General features: G+C 44.9%; 2 protein-coding genes and 1 long non-coding RNA gene across 4 annotated transcripts in view; 1 reads left to right on the top strand and 2 right to left on the bottom strand.

Annotated features, from left to right (window-relative positions):
* MFN2 (mitofusin 2) overlaps positions 1 to 850 on the bottom strand; it is a 33,252-nt gene extending 32,402 nt beyond the window's left edge. The window contains exon 1 of one of the 2 annotated variants that reach the window (XM_072608891.1): positions 626 to 850. The gene's annotated coding sequence lies outside the window, so the exon portion shown is untranslated. The remainder of the gene's footprint in view (positions 1 to 625) is intronic. The other variant, XM_072608894.1, reaches the window with a different exon arrangement.
* Positions 778 to 2,715, top strand: LOC140504223 (uncharacterized). Its single transcript, XR_011967005.1, has 2 exons — positions 778 to 1,067; positions 2,324 to 2,715. It is a non-coding gene; the product is annotated as an uncharacterized lncRNA (long non-coding RNA).
* A 1,791-nt stretch (positions 2,716 to 4,506) lies between these two features.
* Positions 4,507 to 20,858, bottom strand: part of PLOD1 (procollagen-lysine,2-oxoglutarate 5-dioxygenase 1) — a 46,399-nt gene continuing 30,047 nt past the window's right edge. The window contains exons 14-19 of the mRNA XM_072608895.1: positions 18,381 to 18,494; positions 17,365 to 17,430; positions 15,722 to 15,826; positions 10,160 to 10,306; positions 6,504 to 6,629; positions 4,507 to 5,534 (exon numbers count right to left, since the gene is read on the bottom strand). Coding sequence (XP_072464996.1) covers positions 5,379 to 5,534; positions 6,504 to 6,629; positions 10,160 to 10,306; positions 15,722 to 15,826; positions 17,365 to 17,430; positions 18,381 to 18,494 — 714 coding nt within the window. The 3' untranslated portion in view covers positions 4,507 to 5,378. The remainder of the gene's footprint in view (positions 5,535 to 6,503; positions 6,630 to 10,159; positions 10,307 to 15,721; positions 15,827 to 17,364; positions 17,431 to 18,380; positions 18,495 to 20,858) is intronic.

Genomic DNA, 20,858 nt, shown 5'->3' with positions numbered 1-20,858 from the left:
CCACCCCGGGCTCGGATGGCTCAGAAAGGCCTCTGGCAAGGACACGTGCCAGCAAGCTGGGGTGGAGAGCAAGGGCAGGGACTGACTGGAGGAGCTCACTAACCCTGGGGCATCACAACACACCTGGGCATGGAGGTGGGCACATGGGCATGCCATGTGCCCAAGGAAGAACACAGGAGGGAGGACCTGGCACAGAGGAGGAGCACGGGTATGGGGGAAAGGGGGCTTGGCATGGGGTTGGGGAAGAGAGGGAGACTGATATGGAGAAGAGGGGGGACGCTTAGCATGTAGGGAAAGGGAGCTGGCATGGGGCAGGGGGAAGAAGCTTGCACGGACGAGAGGGACCTTGTCATGGAGGGGAGGGGGGCCTGGCACGAAGGAAGGGCACTGATACGAAGGGAAAAGGGCCTGGGGGGGAGCCTGGCATGGGGTGGGGGGGACCTGGCATGGGGGCGGAGGCGGTCGGAGAGTGGGGAGGGTCCAGGACTAGAGAGGGGGCGCGGGCCTGGCCGGGGGAGGGCCGTGAGGCTGGGGCATGCGGGCGGGGGTCGGGGGCTCAGCCCCGGCTCTCCGCCGGCCCCCGCGGCCTTCCCCCAGCAGCGCCGCCGCCGCCCCGCTCACTCACCTTCACCTTCTTCGGGCTGCCGCCGCCGCCATGACGCGCCGTGACATCATCAGGCCGCGTCAGGCCGTGGAGGGGAGGGGCGCGTCGTCCGCTCCCCGCCCCCACCACACATACACCCCGACTTCCCGCTCCCTGACCGGAAGATCTTCACGGACTCCGAAGGGGTCCAGAGCGACCCCGGCGCGTGCGGGGCTCGGCCTCTAGTCCAGGCTCTGCGGCTCCGCTGGGCACGTCGGTATCATGGCCCGCCGTGCACTCTGGGAGTCGTAGTTCTGAATAGGAGTAGGCAGTCCCTCCTCGAGGGGCGGGGCCCCGGCTTGCTCTGGGATTGTCAAGGGCGAGGCAGCGCTGGAAAGAAACCCTTCTGAGCCTGACCAGGACTGGCTTCCAGGCCCCACCCGCCCTGGAAAGGGAAGCCTTGGAGCAAATCAGCACGCGTTTGGTAAGTTTATGCAAATATGCACAGTTGTGATGGGGATGGAACCTGAACCCCTAAAAGGATGCGGACCCCAAAAAGGAAAAGCACCTGAATTTTCCCCTACATTCCAGCAGCCCAGATCCCTGGTGCCTCCGGCCGCCTCCGCCCACCCCAGCCCACCTTGACGATTTAGCTAGCTTCCTTGACACTCCTTAATCCCAGGGGGTCTCCCTTTCTCTGTTACCTCCAGACCACCTCAGGCTGCTTGCCACTCCTAGATCCGATCCAGGTCTTCCAACAGTCTTTCTATATCAAATATATCCATCTTATTCTCATCAAATGTGCAGATTCTTAAAATCTGGACTGCTTGTACTGATATCACAAATACCCCAGGCTCACCAGGAGCCTGGCCAGCCTCTATTTGGTGTTACAATAAACTCGCTGCTTGGACTGAAATTCTTGAGTGGTCGAATTCTTTGGAGGCAGACCCCTGCCCTGGACCCTTGGATTTTGGGGTTCTCAGCACCCCCACATCCCTATCCAGACTACAGCAGTTGGAAGACCCAAGTTCAAGTCCTAACTGTATCTGACTACCGGCCTGAGTGACTTTGACCACTGAACCTTAGATGCACCAGCTGCAAAATGGAGATAATATTTGTACCAAGTGCCTATTAGTTGATATTTGCTACAAATATTGTTATATATGAATTATATATATAATATGAATAATTATACATATTAATTATATTACATTAATGTACAAATATGTTTATATAAATAAATTTATATATATTTTTACACAAAATATATTTAATCATGTATTTATATGTAATATATGAATAAAATATATAAAAAGTCTATGTATTACATATACTATGTAGTATCATTTATAATATATACTATGCGATAGTATATATTACAGAGTTCAGTCACTTCAGTCATGTCCAAATTTTTGGGACCCCATTTGAGGTTTTCTTGGCAAAGATACTGGAGTGATTTGCCATTTCCATCTCCAGCTCATTTCACAGATAAGGAAACTAAGGCAAACAGGGCAAAGTAACTCGCCCAGGGTCACACAGCTAATATGTGTCTGAGGCAGGACTTGATCTCAGAAGCTAAGTCTTCCTGACTCCAGGTTTGATGCACTATGGACAAAGCTACCTAGCACAAAGCTCTCTACAGACCTTAGGGCACTCTAGAAGTGTTGTTTATTTTTTATTGTCAAGTTTTTGGGTTTTTTATTACAGTCTTTTTATTAAGCCTTCTCATTTTTATTATAGCCTTCACATGGTGGAAAGCACCCGGGTTTAGAGCCAGAAGACCAGGATGGGAAATCTGGTTCTGCTACTCACTAGCTGTGTGACCTGGGAAAAGAAAATCTGTCTTCCTGAGCCTCAGTTTTCCCATCTGTAAAAAGTCTCCCTTCAAGTTCTAAGCCCTGTGATTCCATTGGAAAAAAAAAACATGAGTTGGTGATACTTTTGAAAGAGGTGGTGGACTACAGTTGTGGAATGAGGCATACATTTTCAGACACAGCCAATGCATTGATTTTGTTTTGTTTGACTTCCTTGTTATGAGGGAGGTTTCTAGGTTGGAAGGGTGAGTCACTGGAAAATACAATTTAAAGAGTATCAACAAACCTTTTAAAAATGAAGATGAGTTGGCTACTGCAGCTTGCTGGAAATATCTCATTCCCTTTGTTCTATAATCTTACGCTTACTGAGCAACTTTCTGACCTCTGATCTGGTCTCCTGCCTTCTGCAGTTATCTTACTAGACATAGCTTCCACTATAAATTCATAACCTGGCACTCTAGGTTACAAATCAGGACCTTGTGAGTTTGCTCAGTATGAATCAGCTCCCCTGAGCCCGATCCACCCCTGAGTAGAATAAAAAAAAAACCAGACTCTGCAGAGGTGAACCCATGGTCTCAGGTGACCTAGCTGACCACCTGGTCTACTCCCAAACTCTCTCTCATTTCAAAAGGGACTCAAAAGACCATCTGACTCAGGCTTTATCTAGGGTTTAGGTAGATCAAAGATTACTGTCCCCATTTTCCAGAAGAAATTATTAAATACCAAATACCAAAGAGGTTGAGTCATTTCCCAGCTAAATATGGATAGAGGTTATAGACAGACAAGAGACCTGCTATTGCTCCTCAAGAATTTCCTGTTCACCTGTTGTTTACTACCAGCAGATGCCTGGGAGCAGGAAGGACACCAGTTCCAATCATCCCTCTCTCCCTTCCCTTAAGAAGATGGTGAGAGGCCTGGGGAGGAGGGTGATTTATATTTCTACATATAAATAACTATGAGCAGTGACTTTAAGTATTTGGAGGACCATCATGAGGAAATGGGATTAGCTTTGTTTTGCTTGGGCCCAGATGCCAGAAGCAGGAACAATGAGCGGAAGAGAGACGGATTTTGGTTTGATGTTGGGAAAAATGTCCTAATAATCCAAGCTATTCAGAAGTGATGTAGACTGCCTCAGAAGGTCCTCAGTGGAGGACTGGAAGGATGACTGCTTGTCAGGATGTGGAGAAGGAATTCTTGGTCAGGGACAGGTTGAACTCTGTGGCCCCTGAGGTTCCTTCCTTCTTTGAGATCTTGGATTCCCTCCACGGCATCCAGCACAGGGCTAGGCACCTAGTCACACAGCACAGAGTATATCTAGAGCCAAAAAGAGACCTCAGGAACCATTTGGTCGAATTCCCTCATTTTACAAGTGAGGAAACTAAGTTCCAGGGAAGATAAGTGAAATAGCATCATAGGGGCTAAAGCTGGAAGGGACCTTAGAGTGCAGGGTCTGGAATCAGGAAGATCCTAGTTCAAATCCAGTCTCTGACACTTAGCTGTGTCACCTTGGGCAAGTAACTTTACCTCTGCTTGCCTCATTTTTCTCAACTTTAAAATGGGGATAACACTAGCACCTACCTTCAATGATTGTTGTGAGGATCCCATGAAAGAATATTCATATAGTGCTTCACGTAGTGCCTGGCACAAAATAGACACCATATAAATGCTATTATTATTATATTTTACAGATGAGGAAACTGAGATCCAGGGCACTGACATGATTTGCAGCACCATAGAAAAAAACCTTGGAAGGACCTTAGGACCACCTAGGCCACCCCTCCTCCACTTTACAGATGAGGAAACTAGTAGAGTTTCCTCTACTAATAGAGGAACTAGTAGAGAACTAGTAGTACTAGTAGAGAAACTCAGTAGTAGCTGAATTTAATTATTCAGTCAGCACAATAACATCCTGTCTCTAACATCAGTGCCAAGGATTGTTTTGAGAATGGCTGTGTTCCCTGAGGTCAGCCTTGTGGGATTAAAGACTTCCTCTGAATGTCCCTAACTCCCCAGCATAGCAACCCCTGCATTTTTAACTGTCTAGCTAAAGCCCTTTAAAAGGAATGCACTCAACACACACACATACATACATACTCTCAGAAGATCTCATTATTGGTTTTGTTAAATTTTAATGTCAAACACTCTTATTTCAAACTGTCCATGTTGGCCAAAGAGCCAGTCAGTGAATGAATGAATGAAAATGTAGCTCTGTGTGTGTGTGTGTGTGGTTGTGTGTGTGTGTGTGTGTGTGTGTCTGTGTGTGTGTGTGTGTGTGTGTGTGTGTGTAAATACCAGCCCTGGTCCCCCATTCTTCAGAGGCTGACCAGCCAATGCAGGGACTGATCTGAAACATAAATAGATTCCTTGTCTGCCTCCTTGATCCTGACAAGGGCTGATGTGACGGTGAACACCTGGGCCCATCCTTGGGCAATAGGACAAAAGATGGATTTGATGCTACACATCAGATTTGGTCTGTGACAGGAAATAGGAAATCTGAAGAGCAGGCTAATTGAGTGGGGAGAGGAGGATGTGAAGTGGACAGTGGTGCCCAGGAATGGGGATCCAGGACCAGAGGATACTCCAAGGTTCAGTCTTGATCTGGGAGCTCCCTTTTAGGACTTAGTTCAGCACTGGGGTCAACTTCTTTGGAGTCTATTCAGCTCCACAATGTCCCCAGCAGAGTTTGGGGGACACTCTGTTCCTAAGAAGCAGGAGAAAAGCATCTCAGGAAGACCATGCTGGGGAGGAGCAGTCTTTAAGGCGAAGGGTGTCTCCCAGAGTCAACAGGCCACAGCACTGTGGAAAATGATGTGAGGGCCGACTGGGAGGCAATCCATTCCAATTCCCATCCTGGGCTTTTAGTCTCAAAGAAGTACAAGAAGAGTCCTGAGGCTCAGTCGAAGTTAGCCAAGGGTCAGTCATGGAGGACCCCTGGCCTGGTCAGAAAAGGGGAAAGTTCCACAGTGACAAAGTCTGGGCTCTTAAGGGTCAACAAAAGAGACGGCGATGTATCGAGTTCCTCTGGTGGTTGGAAGACCTTCATGATAATGGGTGAGTCGGCCTGGATGCATGAGAGTCCATCCTTTTCGGGGGGCTCTAATGGAACAATTGTAGCGGATGAACCGGCAGCCTCCTCCCTAGGATACATAAGATGGGGATCAATGGGGAAAGAAGTTCCAATCCTAACCTTCCTTTCAAGGTCTATCTCAAGTCCCTCCCTCTGTCCCCTCCCCCAATAATGCTGTGGTCCTGGCCATCCATCACAGGCCTCAGTGGTGCCTCCTTCCTGTGAAATCCCATAACCTTTGGTTATATCTTCACATTCTAACCAGTGTGACTAGTTACAGCAAGAGACTGCTCAAGGAATACTTAGACCCTTTATTCTGGACTCCAAGGCTCCTCTGCCAACTGCTGATCCATCAACTTACCACCCACATGTTTCCCCAACTTTCTGGCTCTCTCCCTCCAAAACCATTTTAATTTTTCCTTTTTTGGGGGGGTTTCCTGACCTGCAATCCCACTGGTGTAGGGAATCCTCAGTGGGGGCAGATGGATATCTCATCAGTCATTTAGTCTTAAAAGAACTGCCAAGGGCACTGAGGGATTAAGTGGTAACAGTAATAAATGATGATAATAATAACTCCAATTCAGATAGCACATTAAGGTGGGCGAAGGGCTTCATGTATGCTAATGTATTTGGTCCTCACAAGCACCCTGGGAGGTAGGTGCTCTTATTATGCCCATTTCACAGATAAGGCACAGAGAAATTAAGGGATTGGCCCAGGGTCACACAGGTAAGTATCTTTGGAAGGATTTGAATTTAGGTCTTTGTGATTGTGCCACCCAGCTGTCCCCAGCGATCTGCCAGGGTCACACAGTTAGTACAGATCATAGACAGGACTTGCTGCTCTACGGTTGGCCCCTCCATCCACTGTGACCTGTTACCTTTTCCTCCCTGGTTAATCCAGCCCTAATGTACCCAGAAATGCTTCAGATTTCTCTGCCATTATCTCTTGCCCATACATCCCGCATCCAAAGTTATATTCTGATGGACCTCTACCATGACTACCCTCCCACCAGGGGCTACAACTGCAGGAAGCTCTCACCTCATAATCTATGCCCACCCTATTGAGGGCAATGTTGATGGTGAAGGTGGATGCATCATGGTGTGGCATCAGGGAGGGCTGCTCATCCGGTTTGTAGCGGACCACGAAGGCCAGATCAAACTGGGCCTAGGGGTGAGGGCAAAGTAGAGAAAGCGCTGCTCACTACCCAGTACTAGATTCCCAGCTCCTGCAATAGGCCCCATGGTCCCCTTGGTTATGTGTTGACTTTTGGGGGGTGAATGTGTCCTATTTCAAACAACAGACACACATTTCTAGTGGGGGCACTGCAGGAGGTAGGGGAGAGAGCAGGGCAGAATGTCAATGACCACAGTGGCCTCCTCTGTATCATCTGTACAGATCCTTGCAATAATCAATAAATCAACAAACATTTACTAAACACCTATTATTCTCAAGACATTGGGGGGAAAATTTAAACAGTCCATCCCTTCCAGGAGGGATTTTCTATCTGGGGAGATAAAATAAGAGCTGAGCTTTGGGAAGCCCAGAGTCAGGGCTCAGGATGCTGGTGCCTAGTGGCTATGCGCTGCAGAGGGGCACTCCAAATCCCAGCCTCCCAGAAGTCCCTGGTTACTGAAAAGAGAGAGCTCTCAAAGACAAAGAATTTACGCTTTTCCCAAAGGAGAATAAGCCCTGACTTTCAGGGCTCTGACAGGTGGCATGACTTTGGGGACAAAAACAGACTCAAGAAGGTTGAGATAAAACCACCCACCATTTCTCAGAGGAAGCTCAGACAGCTAGAGCAGAGGAGAATGACTAATCCACTTTTTCCCTAAATGGACTCCGGAAGCTGCTGCCACAAAGGAGCTGGGGTTAGGGCAGCCCCATGCTGGCCCTTAGCACAGAAGTCAAAAGAGCCTGGATGGGAGGAGCTAAAGCCAGAACATTGGCTCCTCAGCCTGGCATGTAGGAACCTGAGCTGCTGGCAGCCTGCCCCTCAGGAGCGATTTCCTATAGCTGCCTTTGGTGAATTTGTGTTGTTGTGTCTGACTCTATGTCCATGGGGTTTTCTTGGCAAAGATACTGGAGTGGTTTGCCATTTCCTTCTCTGGTGTGTCCCCATTTTACTTATGAGAAACTAAATCAAATAGGGGTTGAGTGACCTGTCCAAAGTCACACAGCTAATAAGCATCTGTTGCACTCAGATCTTCCTGATGCCAGGCCCAGTGCTCTACCCATTGTACCACCTAGCTGCCCCACTCTATGAATTCTATGGTTTGATAAAAATGCTCTGCTAGTTGTCACCCCAACCCCCTTCCCCATTTCCCTTGCTGCCTCTCTGGGCTCACTCACAAAGGTCAGCACTTACAGTTAGCTTGGCCCTTCCCCTACAGTGACCTATCTGCTTTTATTATGTATCACAGACTATATATGATCACATATTATATGTGCATATGCATGTGCCCCAGTATGTATCACAGACTATATATGATCACATACTATATGTGCATATGCATGTGCCCTAGTATGTATCACAGTCTATATATGATCACAGACTATATATGCATATGTGTGTGCCCTAGTATGTATCACATACTGTATATGCAGATGTATGTGCCCTAGTATGTGTCACAGACTATATATGATCACATACTATATATGCATACATATGTGCCCTAGTATGTATCACAGACTATATATGACCACATACTATATATGCATACGTATGTGCCCTAGTATGTATCACAGACTATATATGATCACACACTACATGTGCATATGTGTGTGCCCTAGTATGTATCACAGTCTATATATGATCACAGACTATATATGCATATGTGTGTCCCCTAGCACATATCACGCACATGACTTGCTGGCTTCCAGGATTCTCCTCTTCCTGACTCAAGGCTTATTTCAGATACCACCTCTTCCATGAAGCCTTCCCTGATCCCCTCACTTCTTAGGACTCTCTTTTTGCATTTATTTCTCTGGGTACCTGTAGCATACCTCAGTAGAAGGATATTTTCATTTTCTTTTCTTTGGATCCCCAGCTCCTAGCACACTGTGTTTGTTCCATAGGAGGAGCTTAATTAAAAACTGCTGAACATGACCCCAAAGAAGAGGTAAGAGATGATACCTCTCCCTACTCCTTTGCAGAGGTGGAATCGGAGTGCTGTATAGATTGTCAGAGTTTTTTGATGTATTGATACATTTTGCTAATTTTTTTCTTTAAAAATATTACCATATGGAATGGCTCACTGTAATAAGGGAAGGAGACAGATACTGAGGAAAAATTAGGTGATGTTTTAAAAATCTTTAAAAAAAATAATCAATTGCTGAATTGAATTGAATTGTAGAGGCTGGTGTGCTTAATCTTCCCAGACCTTGCTGACTTCCTGGCATGTAATGACATTCTAATAAGGAAGTTTGGTCCTTCTCCACATCATCTCTTCATACACGTATCAGAAGGCTAGGACTATAGCATCATTCTCTGTAGAAGGGTGTCACATTCTCCTTTTGAAGTAGTATAGATAATCTTTCAGCCTTGCAAATAAGCACTAGCCCAAGACATGGGGTTCTGCAAATGGAAAATTCAATTCAGGCCAATTTAATTCCCAGGACTCTTCAGAGCTGGACTTTCAAGGTCATACAGATCATTCCCCTCCTTTTTGAGGAGAAGCACATTTATTAAGTGCCTTCTATATGTGGCGCACTGTACCTATAATAAAAAACCTTTGAATAAGTCAATCATCTACATGACCTGGGGGAGAAATAGGATAAAAACAAAATGCCTCTTCCTTCAAATTTATGGCACTTGTTTAAACAACTCATTTGGGACTTAGCACAGATGGTTTTGTAATGTCCCAAGTTATTGATCAGTTACTGATGTTATGTATTCAACTATTTATGCTTTGCCTCAATGATACTGTAAAAGCCACAAGGATATGTCTTCTGTATCATGATATTCCCTAGAATATTTGACCAGGACTGGGCACACAATAGGTGTACTCAGAAGAAATGAATGAATAAAAATACTGGTGTGTCGTCCCTCCTCTCAGGTAGAGAGGTGGTGGACTACAGGTAAAGAATGCTGTATACACTACCAGGAATAATGTCTGTTCCTGGCTGGTTTTCTTTGGCTATTTTTCTTTGTTTATAAAGAATTGCTGGATGGTGGAAAGTATTTCTTTTTTTATTAAGGAAATCATTAGTTTAGAAAGGCATTAGGAAACCTTTTGTTAAAGGAGATTTAAAATTATCTGGTTGAGAAGATTCTCAGATTGATTCTAGAGCCACTTTAATTAAAAATGGTTGGATTCAAGGGTATTAGGTAAGTTTTTCAAATAGTGGATCAGACCAAGGAAACTGCTCTGACTCAATGCAGAGTCAGTTGTTGGGCACCCCCATCCTTGAAGGGGAAACTTAGGCAACTTTGTTGTCATCCAGAGGCCCCCAAGGTATGTGGGTCTATGGACAGTCAGTAGTGTACTGAAAAGAGCTGACTTGCATTTGCTTTCCTGGAAGGGGGAGCATCCTTTTTTATTGCTTGGCCTGGGCTGGAGAAGAGAATTCCACCCTGGTGGCCAATACCCAGCCCTCTCCCCAAATCCTTTAGTCCTCCCTACTGCATTAGCTTAGTAGGTTCTCGAGCCTCAGCAGGGGTGATCCTTCTTGGTCAGGGCCTGACGTGTTCTTACCCTGGTGTAGTATCCTGGGTAGAGTTTCTCGGTCATGGGCGCGATATATTCCACCAGGAACTTGTGCCATTCTCTCTCAAACTTGATCTGGTTCATGTGGATGTCAATCGTCGGGACATTTTCATAGCCACCCTGAATTCGGGTGTCCTGGAATTCAGTTACCAGAGGATATCAGTTAGCCCAATTAAAACAGACCCCCAATACCCCTTGTGCTTTTAAAGTATTATTGGTGCTTTCTGCTTAGTAACCAAACCAGCACCTAAATGTCTAGACTCCGCCTTTTCCACAGATCTCAAAGCATCTAACAATTACTAATGACTAGTGAGATTTGGCTAGGTTCAGTGATCTCAGAATGGACTAGAGTAGTATACAGAGGTCAAATTTGATAGGCAGGAGACCTACATGAAAGTCCATGTAGACAGAAACATTCTAATTCCTCCACATTTGAATGGGAGGAAGGAATGGAAAGAGTCCTGGAAGTGAGAAGCAGGGGGGAGGAGGGGGTGAGGCCAGGCCTAGTGGCACACACCTATAATTCCTGCTCCTTGGGGCTGCCAGATACCCTGAGCTCAACTTGAGAGTTCCGATCCTTAGCGAGCTAAGCCAGTCAAGTGTCCATATTAAGCAATATGGCAGCCTCCAGGGAGTTATATGGCAGCCCCTAGGGAACAGAGGGTGACCAGGTTGCTCTAAAGATGGATATCAGAAAATGCTCCATGAGTGGCTGCTGAACTTCCAGTCTGGGCAAGATAGGAAGACTCAGTCTTGAAATTTAGAAAAAAAAAAAAAAGAAATCAGAAGGCCTGGGTTCTAGATTTGATTTGACCACTAGAACTGATGGTATAACAGGTTAAATCATTTCCCCTCTCTAAACTTCAACTTTCTCCTCGGCAAAACATATGCAAGAATCTGCCCCAGGGCAGTGAGGAGGTATAGTACTTAGAGCACCAAACTTGGAGTTAGGAGGACTTGTGTTCAAATCTGACCTCAGAGACTTCCTAGCTGTGTGACCCTGGGCAAGTCACTTCACCCTGTTTACCTCAGTTTCCTCATCTGTAAAATGAACTGGAGAAGGAAATGGCAAACCACATGAGTATATTTGTCACAAAGAGTAAACACAATTGAAAAACATCTTTCCTCATTACTCATCTTGGACTTGGAGGAAGACACAAGGGGTGTAGCTTATCAGATTCAGGGACAAAACTGAAAAATTTGGTGACAGGAGATCCCAAAAGATCTTGACAGTCTGGGGCAATTAATGGGCCAAATCTACTTGGTTGATGTTTACTCAATACCCTTTGACAGATGTGATCACATTGATGTGATATAGATTACAATCTATTATAGTTACTACTACTGAGATCCTTATCTGATAACAACAGTAATGGTGTTAATAATAATACACTTAGCCTGAAGATGATTTTATCTTTCTTTGATGATTCACATTCTTTGGGTTGGTAAAGGGCAGTGATGTCAAATTCAGAGAGAAACCGGGGAAGGAGGGGCCGGCCGGCTAAGTAGTATATAAGAATCCCTGCTGCAGCATGTTGACTTCATTTTGAAATGTCATGTAATTGAACTGATGCAGAGTGAAGTGAGCAGAACCAGATGAACACTGTACACAGTAACAGCAACACTGTACGAACGAAGAACTGTGAATGACTTGGCTCTTCTCAGCAACACAATGATCCAAGACAATCCCAAAGGACTCACAATAAAAATGCTATCCACCTCCAGTGAAAGAACTGATGCTATCTGAATACAGACCAAAGCATACTATTTTTAACTTTCATTTTTTTGGGGAGGGTTCAAGTTTTCTTCCACAAAATGACTCATATGGAAATATTTTACATGATTGTACATGTATAACCTATATCAGATTGTTTTTAAAGAATTTGGGCTTCTTGTCCATAATACACATTAAATGCTGAACATTTTATTTTGATCAAAAAAAGATCAAATAAAGTTGAGTCTTAATATCATACTATAGTAAACATGACTGTTGTGTTGAAGACTACTTTTCCTATTAGGATAAAAAAATGTAAAATTGGGTGTCTATAAATAAAAAACTTTTTAATGTCATGTTATCCTATATATATCCTATATATGTTTAACATGATTGCACATGTATAATACATCAGATTTCTTGCTGTTTGCGGGAGAGGGAGAGCAGGAAGGAAGGAGAAAACTTTGCAACTCAAAGTCTTATAAAAAATGAATGCTGAAAACTATTGTTACAAGTAATTGGAAAAAATCAAAATACTCAAAAGAAAAAATGTCGTGTTTTCTATGTTTTATTGTATTTTCATTTACTTTGTGGAATATTTCCCAATTATACTTTAATCTGGTTCAAGTCATATGTGGAAGCGTTGCAGGTCTTATGTTTGATACACTGTGCAGGCATTAGGGTCATCATTATTGATGTCATTTTTCATGGTATAGGATGATGGAAGGAGAAGAGGAGAAAGGAGTTCCAGGAGAGTGGTTCTGTGTCCTGACCCTAACATACCCTACAAGCTGTTTGGGGAATCATTGGGTTTCCCCCCCATTTGGTTTAGAATAATTCTTGATAGTATCTTTACTGACTTGTCCTGAGTTTCTTCCTCCCAAAGGCTGAGAGCAGAAATAACAATAGCCAGTATTTACATAGCACTCTAAGGTTTACAAAGTGCTTTACAAATATTATCTCATTTGATCTGCATAACAACCCTGTGAGGTACGTGGTTATTATGATCCCCCTTTTACAGAAGAGGAAATTGAAGCTAGGAGAAATTAAGTGACTTGCTTAGAGGCACATGGCTAGGAAGAATCTGAGGGTGGATTTGAACTCAAGTCTATCCTGACTCCAAGTTCTAGTGCTCTACTCACTAGGGCATGCTGCCTCTAAACATGACTGGCTATTGGAACTGTGGGTCTCACTAAATTACAGCTGATGGAATTGGCTGCATACGCGTCATCATGGACAGAGCGGCTTTACTCTGATACATTTCCTGATGTGTGGTCCCTCCTTGTTGATGGAAGCCACTTAGAAAGAGGCAAACTGCAGACTTCCGTAATGAAATATCCACCCCAAGGAGTTCATTGATAAGAAGAAAATTCCCATATACTGCACCAAAATGTTTACTTTGTGACAGCAGAAACTGGAAACAAAGTAGAAGCCCACCAGTTGGAGAAAGGCCAGACAAATTGTGGAACACAAATGTAATGGAATATTAATCCTGGTGCTCTAACAAATAACATATGTGACGAATACAGAGAAGTGTGGAAAGCATTACACAGTGCAAAGCCAAGAAAACAACAGATACAGTGACTGCAACAATGTAAACAAAGAGAACCACAAGCAAAAAAAAAATCAAAAGTAAATGTTGCAAAATTATCAAGAATGAGCCTGGCTTGAAAGAAGACGGGTGAGAGGATCCAAGTGTCATTTTGTTTCTTTTTTCTCCTAAAAAACACTATTTTTTATATAGGTTCGTTCTCTCGGGGGAGTAGGGGGAAGGATGCTGGAGAGGGGAAACTATGGTCATGTTGAAAAAGAGTAATAAAAAAGCTGTATTTTATTTTTTTTAAAGAATTATCTATCCTCAGAGCTCTGAGCGCTCAGTTTTGCTTTTTCAGTGTCTATGTTGTAGACAGAGAGGTTCCACCATACCTAGGTATAGGTAGCTAGATGGTACAGTGGATAGAACCCTGGATCTGGAACCAAGAAGATCTGAATTTAAATCCTGCCTCGGACGCTCACTAGCCTAAAGTCTCAGAGCACCTCATTTCGCCTCTCTCGGTCTCACTTTCTTCATCTGTAAAATGAGGACAATAACAGTGCTTACTTCCCAGAGTTGTTGTAAGGAGCCAATGAGAGCATGCATAAAAGGACTCTGCAAACCTTAAATTACTACAGAAATGCTAGCTATTATTATTGATCATTATGGCCCAATCTATTTGTGTATTGGATGGAAAATCTTTCAGAATAGAAGCAACCAGGTTTCTAAGTCAGATCATAAATGTAGAACTGGAAGGGAATTGAGGCCAACAGAGCTTACATGACTTGTTTAAGGTCACAAAGGAAATAAATGGCAAAGTCTGGACTTGAATTTGATCCTCAGACTGAAAATCTAAGGATCTTTAAATTTAAAACAGGGGATCTGAATCGTTTTTGTTTTTCTGTGTGTGTGCAATGGCTTTCTTGGGCAATGTCCAGTGAAGTCTATTGACCCCTTGTCAAAATAGTATTATTAAATGAACAAAATATACAGCATTCCAATTATTAAAATTGAGTTATCAAAAAATTTTTTTTAGAAAACAAATTCACCAACCCCAGATTAAGAACCCTTGGCCTTAACCACAAATATGGCATTTGCCAATGCTTAGCTACTTCTCCTGACCTATGTTCCTCTGAATCAGATTCATGGCCTTTTCAATAAATCAATTTTGTTTGGAAAAAATTAAATAAGATGATAGGGTTGGGTTTATTTCTTAGATGGCTCCTTCTAATTCCATGTTTTAAAGGACCTCCTGGATCTAACATTCTGTAGTCTAAGGTGCTTCCCCAGCTCTGACTTCTAATGTTTCAAGATCCTTTCTAGCTCTGACATTCCATATTGCAAAGTCTCTTCTAGCTCCAAAATTTTGTTTTCTACAGTCCTTCTTATTTCTGACATTCCATGTTCTAATCTTCCTTCCAGTTCTGACAGTCTACATTTTAAGATTCCTTCCAGATCTGACATTTCATGTTCTATGGTTCCTTCTAACTCTGGATTTTTTCTTTTTGAGGACTCTCCTAGAGCAGATAGGTAGTGCAGGGGTAGAGTACCAGGCCTGGAGCAAGGAAGGCTCATCTTCCTAATTTCAAATCTGACCTCAGACACCTATTAGCTGCGTGACCATGGGCAAGTCAAGTCACATCACATCACCCAGCTTGCCTCAGTTTCCCCATGTGTAAAATGAGCTGGAAAAGAAAATGTTCAACCACTCCAGTATTTTTGCCACAAAAACCCCACATGGGGACACAGAGTCGCACATGCCTAAAATGACTGAACAACAAAAGGACTCTCTCAACTCTGACAATTCATATTCCCATCCAGTACTAATATTTTACGTGCTATGTGCTAATATGAACATGTAGAAAGATTTAAACAACTCCGTCAGTCACTGGCATGATTGGAAAAGAAATCCAGGTCTCCAGATTGTGAGTCTTCCACCCCAAAGAGAGGGAACTGTCCTTCTAAAAACCCATAGTGGTCATCTACATTTAAAACAGGCTGGGGGTAGGGGTGGGGGAAAGGAGTTTATATTTGAAAATGAAAGCGATATAAAAACAAAAAAGTATCAATAGATTTCTTTTTTTTTTTTTGTGAAAATAATAAGGCAGCTGGCAGGAGGCTTGAGACCTGCCCCACCTTTCTCCCTCCCTGCCAGGCCCAAACCTCCTTCTCTCTGCTGTCAGCATCCTTAGACATCTGCCCCTGCTCAGCTCCCACGCCTGCCCTCCTGGTACCTATGCTCACTTAGTGACCTGCACTGGCAGAAGACTTCTCCTGGAAAGAGAAAGCAGATGACCCTCACCTTGTTATCACCAGCCGACCACTGACCGAAGTGTTCCATCTCCTCCACAAGCTCATCGCAGGCCGTTTCCGTGAAGATGGGAAACCAGTACACATCTGGACAGGGCTAGGAGAGACAGGACCCACCAAGAGCAACCATAAATATTTATCAAGCACCTGCTGTATGCACAGCACTGTCCGAGGCTCTCAGGGACATATCAAGTTTAGCTCAGACACTGACTCTGCTCTCTGGGGACTCGTGGTCCAGTAATGGATAGGATATACACACCAATGCTCGACGCAGGTCATCTACTCTATCAGAGAGGAACAAACAGAGGGCTGTGTGTGGCCCTGGGGGAAGGGTCCAGGGAGGGCTACTAGATTAGGCAGGGGGCAGTTGGCATGTGCCCTGGGGAGATCAACAAGAGAAGGGAAGGAACAAGGACCTTCTAGGCACAGGAGACTGGCCCAACTGTGGCATGAAGACAGAAAACAGAGTGGGTTCAGGGAATGGGGTCATCCACTGATTGGAGTGTAGAATGATCAGAGATGAATTAGCATGAAGGTAGGATGGGTACCAGATTATGGAAGGCCTTGAATGTTAGGCAGAAGCTGAACTTTATGCAGTAAGATTTAGAGAGCCACTGAGGATTTTGGGCAGGGGGGTGATATAACTAGATCTATGCTTAAAAGTTATGGCTATGAGTGGGGGCAGAGTCTGAGGCATGAGGAAGAGAGGAAGACAGAAGAGAGGGAGAAAGAGAGAGAAAAATATGGAGGGAAAGAGAGAGAAGTAGAAGGATAGACAGGGAGGAAGAGAGAGGGAAGGAGAAGAGAAAAAGGGAAAGGACAGGAGAGAGGGAGAGGACAGAGAGAGATGGAGGAAATGAGAGAAAATGAGAGAGGGACAAAGGGGGGTAGGGAGAGAGTGGGAGAGGAAGAAGGTATGGAATGTCAGGATGGGTAAAGGGAGCAGAAAGAAAGGGATAATTTAGGCAACAGATATTGATAGATATGCTTTCTTCCTTTTCACTGCCTGTGCCTAACCCTGCAGGGCCCCTGCTCTGGGCACAGCCTTGCCAGTCACCCTCCCTCCCTCTGTCTTAGAACATGGCTTTACTAAGCTTCAAGCTGCCCATGGGGCTGTAGCCAAGAGGGTTCTTTGGGGAGGCCCATACTGGTCAGGGAAGGATCTAGCTCCTTCCCAGTGAACATCTGGCTATTATGCCCTCTTCCCACTTGTTCCCCAAACTATGCCATGGCCATCCATTCTGCCTTGATGATTGTGCTCAGAACCCACATCCAGGAAGCCTCCTGGTGCTGTACAAATAGGGACACCCCTCCAGAGTAGAATGAACTCTAGTTTTGGCTGGGAGTGGGCAGGGTAGAAAGAGGAGCTGGGCTGAATTCCTACAGACACAGAAGCCTGGCCTATTTTAACCCAGCCCCACCTACTGAGCTGTCCCTGGTGACAACCAGCCTCATGACAGGATCCTGCCATTCTTCTGACCTCAGTAGTTTCCTCATCCCCAGAGGTCGGCTCCCAGCCAGGACAAAACGGGAAGGCGCATCTGTGCAGGCTCAGAGTCCAAACCATCTCCCCAACAACTGCTCCTCTCCCCCTCCCTCTGCACAGCTGCTCCTTGCATCCAAGGGCTCTCTTACCGTCTCTACCAGCTTCCCCTTGAGGGCCTCTGTGTAGTTTTCATGGATGTATTTCTCCTTCCAGTCCTGTGATGAGAGAATCCATGTTTTTTAACATTTCTGAGCACTTTCCCAGCATCACACAATTTCAGGATTGGAAGGTACCTCATGGATGATCTAGCCCAATTTACGCTCACCCTTCTTCCAAAGGCTATAACCTTGGCATTAGTCAGTCAGTCAGTCAGATATTGTTAAACTCATACCATGTGTCAGGCACTGTGCTAAGAAGTGGAGATACAAAGAAAGGCAAAAAGACAGTCCCTGTCCTCAAGAAGCTCATAGTCTGATGGGGGAGTCAACATGCCAATGACTATGTTTTGTTTAGGCTGCTAAAAATAATTTATTAGAGATTATCCTATAATCTATAATCTATAATAATGGCACATACAATAATTAACAACAAATGAAACAACAAATTAGCAAAAACGCCTTATTTAGTCTGATAGGCAGCCTATCTGTGGACAACATTGGCCCCTAGAATCCTCTAAGCAGATCAGGGGAGATCCAAGTCCCACTTCATACATCTCTGCAAGTGTCTAAAGAAACATCAAACTCCCCACCAAAAAATCCAATGAAAGGCCAACCTCCCAGCTAGGGGGAGGGGAACTGATCAGACAGTGGGACATAGCCATCTACAGAAGGCTGATGGGGTAGAAAACTTCCCCAAATCAGCTCCAGCAGCCACAGATTTTGTTCAGGATCCAGCCCCCAAAAGAAAAGCATCCTTCCTCTCCTGCTTAGGTTGGTGCTGTTCCTATCCATAGCAGTAAACCACAGTCCAAAGACACCACCATTATGGACACTGCCAAAGCTCCTAAATGCCAAGTCAATCTGTTTTGATTGGGACACTTTAAAAAGCTTCTGAAAAGTCTGTTAAGGACCAGGGATCATGGATTCATTCTTAGGCCATGGCCCAAGGGGGAAGGGTCCAATTCATGGTATCCCTCTTTTCGGTTCTGCTCTGATCCTTTTCTTACCTCTGGGTTGTTGAAGATCTCCCAGAGGTCATTGTGCAGGTGAGTTGTTTGGTAATTGTCCACAGAGAGCAGGCGGCCAAAGGAATGCCGGTTAGTCACAAACAGGAAGACTTTCTGCAATGCAGAAAAGGACAAAGTAGGTTCTTTAACCCCAGAATGACCATTGGTGTCCCCTGTTGTTGTTCAGTCATTTTGGTTGCATCTAACCCTTCATGACTCTATTTGGTTTTTCTTGGCAAAAATACTGGAGCAGTTTACCACTTCCTTCTCCAGCTCATTTTACAGATGAGGAAACTGAGGCAAACAGGGTGAAGTGACTTGCCCAAGGTCACACAGCTAGTTTGTATCACAGGCTAGATTTGAACTCAGGAAGATGAGGCTTCCTAACTCCAGGTCCAGCACTCTGTGCGTTATGGTGCCCCCTGGCTACACCACAAGTGTCCATAGTTGGCATGACTTCTAAAGCCCTTGGCAGGCATCTTCTCCCCATGCTCCTTATCTTCCAGCATGGTCCTCATCCTCCCTGTCCCCCATGCCACTGGACTTCCCCCCTAGGATCTCAGCTTCTGCTGGGCAGGTTTTCACCTTACCTTGCTTGGGAACATGCCCCTTTCTTACCATATCCACAACACACCACAACTCAGACACCACTCCCTTTCTGACTTCCCTCTATGTCTTGTTTCCCCCATTGGAATGTAAGCTTCTTGAAGGCAGAAGCTGTCTGGATTCCTTGGAAGGTATCCCCAGCACTTAGCAGAGTGCTGGCATAGGGGGAACACTTAATAAACGCTTTGTCTATCTTAGCACCTCCTCCAAAGAGTTATTGTGAGGATCCAATGAGTTAACCTATCAAAAGCACTTTACAAACCTCAAAGCACATATAGATGTGACTTACAATGTTGACTCTAGAATCCTAGATCTTAAGACTCACAAACAGTCATGATTATAGGGGATGTTTATGTAGGAGGGCGTTACGTAGTGTTCATACGTTGGATCCTAACAGCCCTGTAATAATAACAACTATAATTCATATTTATATGAGCATAGGGCCTGGACCTGTGATTTCACTTGTATAAAGAACTTCCTAATGAAGAAATTCCCATTATCAAAACAGGAAGGCACCTTCTCTGCCATAGTCGCTATTATAACTTGGCCAGGGTCTCTTTCACAGCCAGTTCTAGGATATTTGAAAAGTTCTTGGATTGCAAAGTACTTTACCTGTATTACCCCATCCAATCCTCTTTCCACTTTGCATCTGCTGCCCTGCCTAGTTTCAGCTCCAAGAAACAAGATGCCCCTCCCAGGACCAGTTCATCCCTTCTACACTCACCAGCAAGCAGCTAACTCAAGCCTTGATTGACGCTGCTTCCTCCGCCTCCCCTCCCCTCCCCTGTCTGGAGGGCTCAGCACTAATTCCTCCCAATGTCTTCCTTTATAAAGGGCAGAAAGTGGATTCTCAGATCACTCCACTTTTCCTCTGTGGTTCTGCCTGACTTCCACTCCATCGAACAAGATGCCCCCTCACTGGGTATCTCTGGTTTGCCTACCTCCCCCCACTCTGCTTTCCTGCCTCCTGTTTTTCTGTTGTCTCCTTTAGATTGTAAGTGCCTGGAAATCAGAGACTCTCTTTTTGTTAATCTCTCCAGTGCTTAGCGCAATTCCTAGAACATAGTAGGCACTTAAATGTTTATTGAGTTGGATGCTCACAATAACCTGTAAGGCAGGTGCTATGGTTATTTCCTTTAAATAGATGAGGAAACTGAGCCTTAGGGAGAGTTGCCTGGGGTCACTTAGCTATCAAATGTCAGAGGCAGGATTCACATCTGAATTTTCCTAATTCCAAGCCCAGCATTCTATCCACTACACCATGAGCGAGACCAGACAACTCTTCCTGTTCCCATTTTAAAAGTGAAGAGACTGAGGTTCAAAAGAGTTGAGCACAGCCAAGACATAGCTCAGGGTTCCCACCTCCAAGTCCCTGCTGCTCTTTCTAACTTGACAGTGCTGGAAAGGATTACAGGGGTCTTCCAAGCTAATTTTCCTACTATCCCAGAAGCAGATACTGCTCAGGATCTCCTCTATGGAAGAAAGAGCCCTCAGACATGGTCGGTTTCTTGCCTCCATTATCCCTGCTGAGTGGTCTGGGAGCCTCCCCTATGGCGAGGGGGTGCCTCCCCTATGGCGAGGGGGTGCCTGATTCCTCCCAAGGCAGCCCATTCTGCTTTCCCATTAGTCTATGGTTCAGAAAAACTTCCTTCCATCAAGCTGACCTTGGCCATTTGTAACTTTCCCCCACTCTTCCTGGTCCTACCTTCCTGAGGCCACGCAGAAAAAGGCTGATCCTTCTACCTTGTCCCAGTTCTTCAGATCTGTTCCTCCTGAGCCTTCTCTGATAATCAGCAGGCTTCATGGAGATAAAGAGGATGACCCTGACTGTGATCATCCCAGGACTTCCAAAGAAACTCTAAGGTACTGATA

This window comes from Notamacropus eugenii, chromosome 5 (assembly GCF_028372415.1).
Source record: "Notamacropus eugenii isolate mMacEug1 chromosome 5, mMacEug1.pri_v2, whole genome shotgun sequence".
Classification (NCBI taxonomy): Eukaryota; Metazoa; Chordata; class Mammalia; order Diprotodontia; family Macropodidae; genus Notamacropus; species Notamacropus eugenii.
The sequence above is the reverse complement of the archived record's forward strand: the minus strand, read 5'-3'. Positions and strand labels throughout refer to the sequence as shown.